The sequence below is a fragment of the Blennius ocellaris genome (genome assembly GCF_963422515.1).
Source record: "Blennius ocellaris genome assembly, chromosome: 3".
NCBI lineage: Eukaryota > Metazoa > Chordata > Actinopteri > Blenniiformes > Blenniidae > Blennius > Blennius ocellaris.
In genome coordinates, this window is record NC_137652.1 from 14,266,009 (window position 1) to 14,278,401 (window position 12,393).

At 43.3% G+C, this 12,393-nt stretch overlaps 1 protein-coding gene across 3 annotated transcripts in view; it reads right to left on the reverse strand.

Annotated features, from left to right (window-relative positions):
• Positions 1-1,506: 1,506 nt before the first annotated feature.
• The window catches only part of atf7ip (activating transcription factor 7 interacting protein), a 33,791-nt gene continuing 22,904 nt past the window's right edge, over positions 1,507-12,393 (reverse strand). Inside the window, exons 2-14 of one of the 3 annotated variants that reach the window (XM_080516954.1) lie at positions 12,330-12,373; positions 11,010-11,525; positions 10,866-10,923; positions 9,815-9,999; positions 9,568-9,705; positions 9,369-9,440; positions 8,307-8,371; positions 6,711-6,775; positions 4,085-4,741; positions 3,889-3,990; positions 3,724-3,798; positions 2,987-3,069; positions 1,507-2,545 (exon numbers count right to left, since the gene is read on the reverse strand). In XM_080516954.1, the coding sequence (XP_080373080.1) occupies positions 2,087-2,545; positions 2,987-3,069; positions 3,724-3,798; positions 3,889-3,990; positions 4,085-4,741; positions 6,711-6,775; positions 8,307-8,371; positions 9,369-9,440; positions 9,568-9,705; positions 9,815-9,999; positions 10,866-10,923; positions 11,010-11,519 (2,469 nt within the window). In that variant the 5' untranslated portion in view covers positions 11,520-11,525; positions 12,330-12,373 and the 3' untranslated portion in view covers positions 1,507-2,086. Of the gene's footprint in view, positions 2,546-2,986; positions 3,070-3,723; positions 3,799-3,888; positions 3,991-4,084; positions 4,742-6,710; positions 6,776-8,306; positions 8,372-9,368; positions 9,441-9,567; positions 9,706-9,814; positions 10,003-10,463; positions 10,924-11,009; positions 11,526-12,329; positions 12,374-12,393 lie in introns of all 3 variants that reach the window. The other 2 variants (XM_080516953.1, XM_080516952.1) reach the window with 2 other exon arrangements.

Sequence of the window (12,393 nt, forward strand, 5' to 3'; positions counted from 1 at the left end):
GTTACTTTTTTAACGAGTTAAACGTTTCAATCAATTCATTAAATACATTTTTGACAGCACAGCATATATGTACATTGTGTGTGTGTGTTGTTCTATACAATTAATTAATTAATGCAATTAATAAAAATGTACCTTGTGAGTATATTTTATTATTTCAATTGAGCATCGTCTTTTAATTTTATTGAAATGTTTATTTTAATACTATACTTTTAAAGTTGCCAAACTAACTGTCACAAGTTCCTTCGGCTACACGTGGGGTTTATTTTATAGCAGTCAAATCTGGAGCTGTGACTTTATCTGAATACATATTTTGATTTGCTTTGTACAAACAAACCTAAGAACCAGCAAAACGTCAGTGCAACTATAGTTCAGTTAAGTATTTCCCTCCCTTTTCCCATCTTGCACACCACAGTTCTGGCTTGGTTTTGATCTTGCTGTTGTTGGTACAAGCATGCACCAAATTCCAATCCTTTTCACACACCACAAGGTTATGGATTAGCTTTTTCCCCCAAAGCGGAATATTTAGACATAGCTTTTGCCATATTGATGAACATCTGCTGCTTTTGAGCCTGTCTAAAATTGTCTTTTATATCCTGTCAAATTAACCCTAATTGGTTGTGAAATGCTCCTCATGGTGTTTTCTATTGGTTCCACCATTTAATTAGCTATTTATTTCCCATATTGTGTTCTTCCAAGCATCATATACGAGGATCCTCCATGATGGTCCTGCCTCACAAATTCATGATAATGATCTGACGATTATGTCTCAAGAGCCAGCGCCACAATAAAAGCTTTGATATTTACACCAGAGATCATGTTAGAGCAGAACACATGCAGGTGACCTATAAAGAGTTGACCTTCACTTGATTCCACTTTAATAATAATAATAATGCATAGGTTTTCTATAGCACTTTTCTATACACTCAAAGACATTTTACATTGCATTATTCATCCACTCCATACTGGATGGTGGTAACTTAAGCTGGGTATGTCGCCACAGCTGCCCTGGGACAGACTGACTGAAGCTAGGCTGCCAGTCTGTGCAATCGGCCCCTCCGACCACCACCAAACACTCTCACACTGCATTCACCCAGACAGTTTATGGTTTAATGTCTTGCCCAATGAGACTTCAGCAAGTAGACCTGTAGACAGGCAGATTAGAATGGAACCTGCAACCTTCCGATTGGAAGAAAACCACTCTGCCAAACGAGCTATGCTGCCCCTTTCGCCTTTCCATTTGGCAGATCTCCCTGGATCTTGCAAAATGTTGTCGTCACGCTGGTATATGTGCTTTTCTCACTCTCTGCGTCAACCATAGATGCGACAAATGATAAACACCCCACACATTGCCCACCCCAGTGATGATCATGGCAGGTTGGGCACTTTATTAGGTATGTTGGCAGCTGTGGGGAACATAAATGGCTACCAGATGTGTGGAAGTGCTGTAAAGAATAAAAAGCACACAGTGGTTCTGTGAAGTACAATGTTTATGTATTTGAGCCGGTTCGTCACAAACATCCATAAGGGTCACTGCTGGTTTCACACCAGTAGTTTGGACTCGTCTTGAACTGCAATGAAATGCTAAAAAGCGACTGAACGTGTCACAAACTCAGTAAGCCTCAACTTTAATAAAACCTTTTATTATGTTTGTCAAAGCCTGATTACCAGACAGAACTTACAAAAGTTATCGTTCCGATTTAGCACACTCATTATACATTTCTGTGCAATTCGGTATACTGAACAATCCTGTCACCTATCCTCAACTTTAAAAGAAGTTCTGGGCGGGACGAACAGGAACTAACAACATAAATATCTGACTTGGCTGATGGGGCAGAGTGATTCAATTATATACAGAACAGTTGGAACAAAAAATATATATAACATACAATGAACCAGACAAATGCAACTGCAACGCTCCAAGTCAGTCAGTAGTCCAGTTCAGTGGAGATGTATTTACAGACACTGTAGTTTTTCAATGCTCAATGTTTGAGTTTCTATTATCAAAAAAAAAAAAGAAAAGAAAGAAAAACCCAAAAGAAATAAGCCATTTATTCCAAAGGCAGAAAAAAAAAAATGTGTTATTGGTTTAGCTGGAGCTGGCATTAATGACATTTGTACACTGAGGTTCACAGAAAGCTCCAAAACGTCCATAAACGTCTTTGGCTCGAACAGCAAAATGGTACGTGGAGCCAGACTGGAACTGGGTGAGTGTGCAGGCCATGGGGAGAGGAAGGGCCTTCACCTCCCCAATCTTCTTCCAGTGCTGCTGTGCCGCGTTGCCGCTAGAGTTGTCTTGATGGTAGGCATAAAGGTGATAGCTGTCTACGGCCGCACAGGTCCGATCAGTTTCTGACACGCACCAGGACAGCACGATGCCGGTCTGGCTGGGGACCAGCTTCAGCTGAGGCTGCTGGGGAGGCGAGGTGCGTTCAGCTTCTTGGGGTAAGCGAGGCGGGATAGGGGCAATGGGGAGAGGAGGGAGTGTCACGCTGGAGCCTCGGGTTACTGTAGTGTTGTTCACGGGGCGGGCTTTCAATGGAGAGTCCTGCAAAGCAAACAAGTGTCAAGAATTTTAACTGTTACAGCCTTGAGATTTATTCTTTAAATGTATTCTTCTAATTAAGATTTAGAAATAACCAATGGCATTTTTAACGCTGGACCAACAGATGTTTCCAAAACAACAGTTACTACAAGTACGGGCAACTGCTGACGACTCAGAAATCAAGAAATAATACACAATTAATTTCATAGGTTAAAGAAGAAATAAGTCATTTTAACTACAAGTAAACCTCATTTCAAATCCCTAGTCTGTAATTACAGTAATAGATTAATGACTTTACTTTTTCATGAAATTACAAAGCTATAATTCTGATATATAATCATACAGACTACACAGCCACTGAACAAGAATTGTGACATGTGTGGGGGGAAAAACAAACAGCAGATCTCAGCAAGAAATCTGTGTGATGCTGTTCTTCATCCTTACCAGAGGGGGGCGATGATGCACAGTCAATTGAGGAAGGCTGGGGGAGTTTTGATTGCTTTGAGGGGAAGACTTTGCTCCTGCACCTGAGGACAGAGCACACACACAGATGAGTTTTGGGGCTTTCTGACTGCGTGAGTTTGATTCAGTAAAGACGCAGACCTCCATTCAAATGAAGCAGAGAATTCAAACTGGATTTCACAGAAAATAAGAGCGATGGTAAATGACTAATTAAATTATTCCATGGCGCAAATACCACATGAATGTTAAACGCTCAGCAAAACACACTTGGACTCAGGTTCTCTGCAGTGGATCATCTCTCTGTCCTCCTGTAAACATCTCAGCATCTTCATCCTGCCACCTCCAGCTCGGCTTCCCGTCTTTCAAAAAGTGCCAACGTCTCCCAAACATCCATCACAGGAAGTTTAGCAACATACAAAAACCTCTCTATCCGTCAGCCCTGACACTTGTCTTCATGAAAGACTCATCATACCCATCATGTCTACCTTCTTGTTCAAGGTGTTTTTTTTAATTTTGGATAACACAAAAATATCATTCAGACAGATTATCCATTATTTTCCTTATCCCACCCCTTCACAGCTACCATGTCCACCTTCTTTACCACTGCTCTTTGCGCAGTCACATCTCTCACCCAGACCTCCACCTCTCAAAGCCTTCTTGGTCCTGCCCTCTACTCTCCCCTTGGTTCGCGATGGCTCAGTTAAATGTAAAGAACTTACTGCTGGAAATGCTGACGACTGTGTTGGGCCGCAGGATCGGTGAAGGAGGAACGGTGGCATTTTGCACTCCAGTCACTGTAACAGTACAGCAAAATTAGTCAAATGAATGTTTTCCGATGATTTCGTTGTATTGGAGAAGAGGAGAAAAGGTCAGTTCAGTTTTACCTTGCACATCGTCATCGTCCTCCGTGAGATCGATGACCGAGCCTTTGGGTCGTGCGGTTGGCGCTGCTGCTTTGGATGAAGACACTCCGGTAGCCTGGTTATCTAAAGAGGACAGGACAATGTTGATATACCCTCTTGTGTGTAAATGTTTTGCTGCGTGATGGGAGTGTCGCCTCGGTGTTGCTGTCACACTCACCTGTCTTTGACGTCAGCGACGTTCCTTGTGGAGGTCCCGGAGCAGTGGAACCAGTTGCTGCCGGCCCAGAGGCAGCAGGAGAAGAGGCTGCAGACATCGCCCCGACGACAGAGACGGACTGAGCCGGAGTCCTGGCCGTGGTCACGCTCACCCCAGCGTTTGGTGTATTTATTCCCCCCGTGCCTCCTTGGTATACAGCACGTGCAAGCGAGATCTGGGTGGAGGCCATTTGACCAGTGGAGGCCTGCAGGGTGGGGACTGTGGCAACAGTGGGGGCGGAGGCTGAGGCCGTTGTTGTGATGGGAGCAGGCTTGAGTATAAAGGTGGTGGTGGAAGCAGTGGTTTTGGCCTTGTTGAGGGAGGTGGCTGCGGCGGACAGCGAGGAGACGGGGAAGTTGACCAGCGTTCCTGCCTGGCCATTCATGGACACCGGCAGCTGGATGAGGAGCGGCTGGCCGGCAGTCATCATGCCGCTCCCGGAGGCTGTCTTCAGCAGCAGCGTGCCGGTTGGACTCTGCGTGTTGATGCCAGTGGCCAGCGTGGTCCCCGCATTAGAGGTGGAGGTGATGAGCTGGAGGATGGGGGTCTGTGAAACCACAGCACTGGTGGTAGAGGTTGACGCTGCAACAGTGGCTGCCAGTGCTGGTGAAGCTTGAACTGCAGAGAAACGGATGACACTTTCAGAGGACAGGTGGGATCATGGAGGCACTCAAATAACCTGCAATCTGTGCATCTTCACCCAATCAGAGAGAACATCAACATCAACATCATCATCATCATCATATCCACAGGTATTCCATCAGTCATCAAGGTCATAGCAATTGTAACATATTCCTCTGGTGGAACCAGCTAGAAGTTTAACGTTTGGGATGCCAACACATTCTCTCAACTCTTAAGACCTTTTATCAAACGTTTCGATTGGATATCACACTGGACCACTTCCACTGATTAGCTGCTTTAAGTTTAGACCATTTTGGGACTTTTAATGGACTGAGCTTCTCTTTTAATTCATTTCCCACACCTTGAACACAAGCTTAACTTTGTGTCTCACTCTCCTAGTCCGAGTTGCGTCCACTCAGTCTATACCTTATTGCAGGAACATTTGGCTATGGGGTTTGCCCCACCACTTTTTATATGTAGCCATTAATTTCCAGGGGTTTACTTGTGTTCCTGGTTAAAAAAAAAAAGTTTGTAAATGAAACAAAGAGTTTGTTTCATTTCCACCGTCAAGTATGTTTCATCATTTTACTGTTTGTTCCATTAGTGTTTTAGTTGAACGTAAAAAATGTTGGGTTGCAATTGGAGGTGTATAAAACTGAGTCTAAGCATTATACTCTTCAACAGGTGTACAATAGCATATGATAATAGCAGTGATGTATGATGTCACTCATAATGTCTGTCTGAAAATATTTGTTGTCTTAATTATGACTTATTGGATGTTGTTTTTCCAGACACAATTTGTTGCTTGGTCTCTCTGGTGGAAATCCAGAGTCTCCCTGAAGCAGTATTCGGAAAGGTTTTTTAACAAAACAGGGGAAGCCCCACTTTTCCGACCACAGACAGTTCAAACCTTCTTGTTCTTGCCTTGTCTGCTCCTTGGGTAACAGCGCTATGAGAGCTTTTATTCACTGCCAGGTTTCAGAAGCTGCTTGCACACAGATGAGGCACCTCATCATCGCATCAATATGAATAAACAAGAAGGCTGCGAGAGCAGCAGTCTGACTGCTCTGTGAAGCTGTCGGCACGATCACGTCATTCTCTTTTTCTACAGCAACCTGCAGCCACGAAGCCTGCAGAGGCAGAATAAGAGCTTCCATTGTCTTAAGACCAGGTACGGGTTCTTCAGGGCTCAGAGATGTCAAGACAACAAGATTCACGCAAGGCCCCCAACTGACCAATAAAAATAGCACGAGGTGCAAACCTTTCACTTCAAATTAGCAGATAATGAGCATTGAGAATAACATCGTCTCTTCCAGTCTCTTTCCTTATATTCTTCAGAGGCTGATGCTGCAATGCAAGGCACCAGAGTTCACCTGCATCAACACAACTATATGACATGTCTTTGATGAAAAAAAACACATCGACACTGATCTCCAGAACTGCATCCACCAATATTTGACAATGAAATAGGCCGATTGTCCATGATTTGAAGCATCTTCAAAGCTTTAGTACAACTACTCTTAGTGAGCCCACTATTGAGGAGGACTCGGTTTTCAAATTTACATTTTAATGCAGGCTTTGTTCAACTTCTTCTAAAGATGGTTTATTTTTGAAGAAGTTCATATCAACAACACATCAAAAGCAGCCTCGTCAACCGTCATCCAGCAGCACTGCAGCGTAGAGAGATATAAATGTGAAAGCCACGACTACAATTTTTACACATTTCTTCAGACGCGACATAAATAATGGTGGAAGTCGCCATGTCATACTCGATGGAAACAGGTCTTAGTTTCACAAACTTGAGCAGCTGTTTTCATTGAGGATGCAAATACCAACAGAACACACAAGGCGCACACAAAGAAAGCTCTTAATTTTGTGGTTAAAAAGCGACACTGCCACTAACCAGTGACACTAGGCAGAGAAAGACTTGCACACCGTGAAGCCTTGAAAGAATGCTGCTACTCACCAACTGTTGTGGACGAAGAAACAGCCGTTGGGGTCTGCTTTAACTCAATGGAAGTGCGGACTGGCCTGTTCAGAAAGATCATGGATTCTTAGAGTGGCTCAAAAGATGAAGTTGTTAACAGTGACAGGATGGCGAGTTCATGGGGTGGGGTGCAAATGTTGAATTTTATTTCATTTCATACAGTCATCTTTGAACATGTTGCACCATGAGGCCAAGTCAGAATTAAAGTGCACATCCACATTTCCATTCAAGCATTCAAGCAGTCGTAGAGTTAGTTACTAGGAAGTTAATGAAATGTAATTTTCAACACATTAACTTTTTTCAAAAACTGACGAGGATGTTAGTGATTGGAGTCATGTTTAGAAAGAATAGCCGATAGCCTCCACTACGAATAACGACAATTGTCCCAGTATGCTTCTGTACGTGAAACGGAGAAGTGTCACAATGAATCCGCAGTCCGGTCATTGTACTCTCGGAAAAATTCCGGTCTCCTCTTTACTCGCAATATTTCATTGATAGCGTCACGGATCTCTCTCCACTTGTCACAAGACAGGAACGGGAATCGATGCTCGATGTACATCCTCAATGTCCTTCGTAAGTTTGTTGGTAGCGCCTCCTTGCCCAGCAATCCAACATAGTTGACCTTCGCAACCCAGTCACAGTAGACGTCATATGGGACTAAGTAACGGAAAACGTAAGAAGCATAGCGATCAGGCCTGGGGTCCCCTGAGCTTCTCTTGCAGTTGTGGTACAGCACATTCTCCAACTGAGAAGAAATTGTGCGCAGCTTAATGTCTGATCTGCATCTTCCTTCACTGTAATCTGACAGCTTTCTTGCCATTCCAACATGGCGTGACATATCTGTCTTGTCCTCCTCCATTTCCTCTTCTTCCTTCTCCTTCTTGACAGACAGTGGAGGAGTCTTACCAACAGAGGGCACCACTCCCTCTCTGGGCACCTCGGGACGTGGCCCCACTGTCTGCCGTCGGAGCACGCTGTTGGGAGGAGAGGTGCAGTTTTAACTACACTCTGCACTGCCTGAAGAAATGCTCAGGCTTCAGATTGTAGAACGTCACAAGACTCAGGACCTGGACCTACGACGGGTTACTTTACAGGTGGAGAGCTCAGACTGGGACGTGTTTGTTTACCCCAAAGAAAATATTGGGAGCAAATATAAGGTTTCAAAAAGTTAATCCTGGAAAAACATTTTCAAAACAAATAAGCCTTGGAGGATGTAAAGGTTTGTTATGCGCTCTATTGATTACAGTTAGCAACCTGGGACAATGTCAACTATTCACTCTGTGAATGGCTCCATGTGTAGAATTGGCTTCAGTCCGGTATTGTCACGTTCATACAAAAGCCAAATTATTTTCAAAGAAAGTATCATTGTGCTCAGACTGCTGCATCATTCAAAGTCCACATGTTGAAATACACTGATTCTGATCATTTTGAAGAACTACTTATTTTTTCCTCATGACAAAATAGTGTGAACAAACATTTGAGCTTGAAGTGGGAGAACTCTCTCCCCCCAAAAAAACCTTCCAGTTAAGATTCACAGCATGTCTGACAGGGATCGAGAAGCATGAACATACATACCGCTGAACTTGAGGGATGTTTGCGACAGTTGCAGCCTTTGCGGCAGCGGCGGCGGCAGCAAGAACCTGAGGTAATCAAACACACAGAGGGCTTTTAGGCAGTGCTTGAATTCAAAACGGGAGGGGGAGAATCCCCCCTACCCGCTTCACATGGGGGGGATTTGTGGACTCGATTCCAGATCACTTAAATCTTTTCCTTTCTCTCTCTGCTTTATCAGTGGCTCCCTCTTCTCTCCATGATCTAGTCTTTCTAGTCTCCTCTTTCCTCTATGCTCTAGTCTTTCCTTGTCTTCTCTTTCCAGTTATTAACGCAGAAATTAAAACAACACGTCTGAGCCTGAAAAGTTATGCAGCATATAATATAAACACATGTTAAAAATATCACAATGTACCTCAGATGGATATCGTATGGGAAATACCCGTCAATATTCAGGGAGTCCCAGTTAGTCCCCATTAGTGTGTAAAAAAAATAAAAGTAGGGGCTTTTTGTCACTAAAGTTTCGGTACACACTCTAGTGTAGAAAAAAAGACCCGGTACACTGAGGGGTGATTTAAAAGTGCCTCCCGGCCCACTTAAAACACTGTCTAAAAGTGATATTTGTCTTCCTGACCTCGTCTCTCTATTGTCGCCATCATGTGCTGCCCTGAGTGATGCGTTCAGGTGCATCCTATAACTCTGTTCATCTGCACTCTCTCTTTACGCACTCGCTCACCCATGTGCTGCGCCACCATGGAAGGCCGTATTTAAAATTCTTTTTTCTTAAATACTCTTATTTATAACACCCACAGGTGTTGTCAGATCTGCCGCTAAACTTGGAGTTTAGGCTTACGGGGTGAATTCGTGAGGAGGCCTTTTCTGCAGCAGGCTGATGACACGCGCACACTGATTTTCCCGCACTACACTACGAAAGACAGATTTGCAGGAATTTTACGAAAACATGTGGGATTCCCGCAATCCCGCAGTGAAATTCCAAGCCCTGCTTTTAGGGACTTTTCTCAAACAGTCAACATTCATGTAAATAATTCAACAAGTAACAAAAACAAATAAAACGCAAAACCATACCTCTTGTTTTCTTTTGTTCTCTGAGGCCTGGTTAGCTTCTCCGAATTTTTTTGCTAGTCGTGCTATCTTGGCCTAGAAGAAACAGATGGATTTCTGCTTTATGCCTTGCCGACTGCAGTAAGAGTTTCTTCAAATGTTATTCCGTATATTAAATAGAGACCCCTAGTCGCCCACACTACAATGTTAAGAGTGTACATACTTGGAGTGTGTTAATGGAGGCTTGGTGTTTGGTGGCACAGTCGATCTTGTCTACTCTGTCCTTCAGTTCTTGGAAGTGTTTGTCAAAAATAGTCAGCTCCATGGCCCTCATTCGCTCTTCCACCATCTGCTGCACGATCTGAGGAAAAGACAACAGTTAAAGTGACAAAATATGAAGAAGAAGCATTTCAGATCTGAAAGGAAGTCGTTTTGTGAACAGAACTGTAGCAGGGCATTTAAACACCAACCTTTTCAAGTTTCGTATGACTACCAGCTTTTGCAGTAATTTTAACTTCCAGCTGGGCTTCCAGCTGATCTCGCCGTTCCATCTTCATCTTCTTCCCTTCTTTTTTCACAATTGGTTCGTCTTTTTCGTAACCTTCTGATAAAGTACGCTTCAGTCCCGAGGAGGTCGAGGACTTCTCCTCCTTAACTGCTTGAGAGAGGAAAAAAAAAAAAGACAAGAACTGACCATTACCTTTTTGTGTTGTTCCAGCCTTTCGCTCATTTGTTCTTTTTATTATTTCGATCTCTTGGTTGAAGGTCAGTCCAGGTCAGTAGTCAGAAGAAGTTTATGACAACAATTGTTACAAGACTTTTGCATACAGGTTCGAGATTTTAGAAATAAAAAAAAAACAAAAACTATGTATTAGTGGTTTAGCTTCAGTACAAACTTCGCCAAGAATAACTGCAACAAAATCTGCACTCACGGGGTGTAGTTTTCCATATTTGAATCAGATGTGATCATTTAGCTTAAAAGGGCAAGATAACAATGCCAGTACTACTTTGTACAGTATATCTAGGCCCTCTTCTTCCATATGTCACATACGTAGTGCTGATTCAGGAATATGGATCAACCATACTGTGGCCTTCTCTTGAGAAGCCACCATCTCATACCTGTGTTAGATGGTGGAGTGGATGACGGTCGAGATGGCTTTCTTGTAGATTGTCCTATTTCATCTTTTAACTTTTTAGGCTCCACCTTCGGTGAGTCCACTTCCATCTTTGTATCATTTGATGATCGTTTCTTCACAGCTCCTTTGTCATTCTCTTCGTTTTTAACATCATCCTCTTTGATTTCTAGAGTTTGCTTTTGGTCAGTGCAAGAAGAAGCTGGACGAGACGGGCCAGATGAAGAGGGACAATCAGAAGTATTAAGTTTAGGGGAAGAAGGTTTTTCATCTTTTCTGTTTTCTGCAGATGGCTCAAGGTCCACGGTGTTTGTACTGTCACTGTCTGCGTCCATTGGTTCTGTGTAGTTAGATACTGGAGGTTGAGCAGGCAAACATGAAGCCGAACCTTTAGTAGAATCTTTTGCCAAGTCGACAGCTTGTTCCATTGGTGTAGTAGCTTTATCCTGAGGCAAAAAACATAAATATTATAGCTTTGAAACTTGACTTTCAAACATACACGACACTTTCTCGAGTAGTGCTAATGAGTTACCTTCTCATCCGCTCCTGAAATGACTTCTGTGTCTTTTTCCTGTTCTTCCTTACATTCTGTTGATGCAGGTGTAACAGAGTCTTTAGATGAGGACAGCAAACACTTGTTCTTCTCGTCCCCATCTTGGTTTAGTTCAAAGGTTAGATTGTGGAATGGTGAAGTTGGGGGGGAGGTTTCTTCCTGTCCCTTTGGGCTGTGCGAGGAGGGAGGTGAAGGTGACAGGTTTAGGGACAGGAACGGTGCCGGAGAGCTCAGGGAAGTTAGAGAAGCCGGTGACTGAGCGCGGGGGGAGTTTGAGCCAGAGACGCTGTTCTGCTCTTTTTCGCCAGCTTTTTGTCCGTCTTCTTTATGTGTGCCATTCATTATTGGCGGTGGAGATGGGTTGGATAAACCTGGAGTTGCTGTCAACAAAGTGCTGTGGAGATTCTCCAGCTGGTGTCGATCACTGATCTTCATGGTTTTCCTTGCACGGAAAATTTTCTTCTTCTCCTCTGTGACGAGGACTTCCATTTCTCCCTGTGGAGTGACAAGGAGAATTTAGAAACAATGAAAGGACACAAAAATGTCAAAGAGACGACTGAAGCAGTTACCCCCGTCTAAGTCTGTCCTGATCTTTACGTACTGCACTGTGGAGTAATGGCTGCACATTCTCAGAGAAAACACTAGAGGTCACCGGGGAGCTCTCTGGGCTTCTTGTTTGTTCTTTTCTAGAAGGTTCTTCTTTCACAGATGTCGCATACCAAACTGGCCATTTCTTTACGACAGATCTGACTCAGTATCTGAGCCAAATCAAGACAGATCTTCCATATCTGATCACACATTGCTGCATTTGTTCCACAGTATCAACAGTTAAGCAGCAGATCTTTTTTTTTTTTTGTACTATAGCAGCTTGACAAATCTCCCATGCCCCAATTTTGTGATTAGCCTATGGATTTGACGTTTCCCTCAACTACAATTCAGGAAAGAGAAATGACATTGAGTTAACAAATGCTGCAATTCAACCTTCCTTCCATCCCCCCACCCTCCTATTAGTTCGTACACGAGCCAATCAGAAGAGCTGACTTGAGGGAGCACTGGCAGCAGTGAAGAGGTTATGTAAAAAAAAAAAAAATCAACGATCAAGGACTTTCCATAGATCATAATTGTTGCACATAATGCAGTGGGGCTTGAGGCTAGTTATTACAATGTATATGTATACATTTTACATAGTATATGAAAACAAGTCTGTGATGCCTTAAACTTAGCATCAGTAAAATTCACTTTTATTAGGATTATGACAAGAATGATTAATAAACAGTGCCTATGGGGACTGTAACTCACCTTCAAGTCAAAAAGCTGGATTCACCACAGGCTTCGTCGACAACCTGAGGACAAGAGACACTTG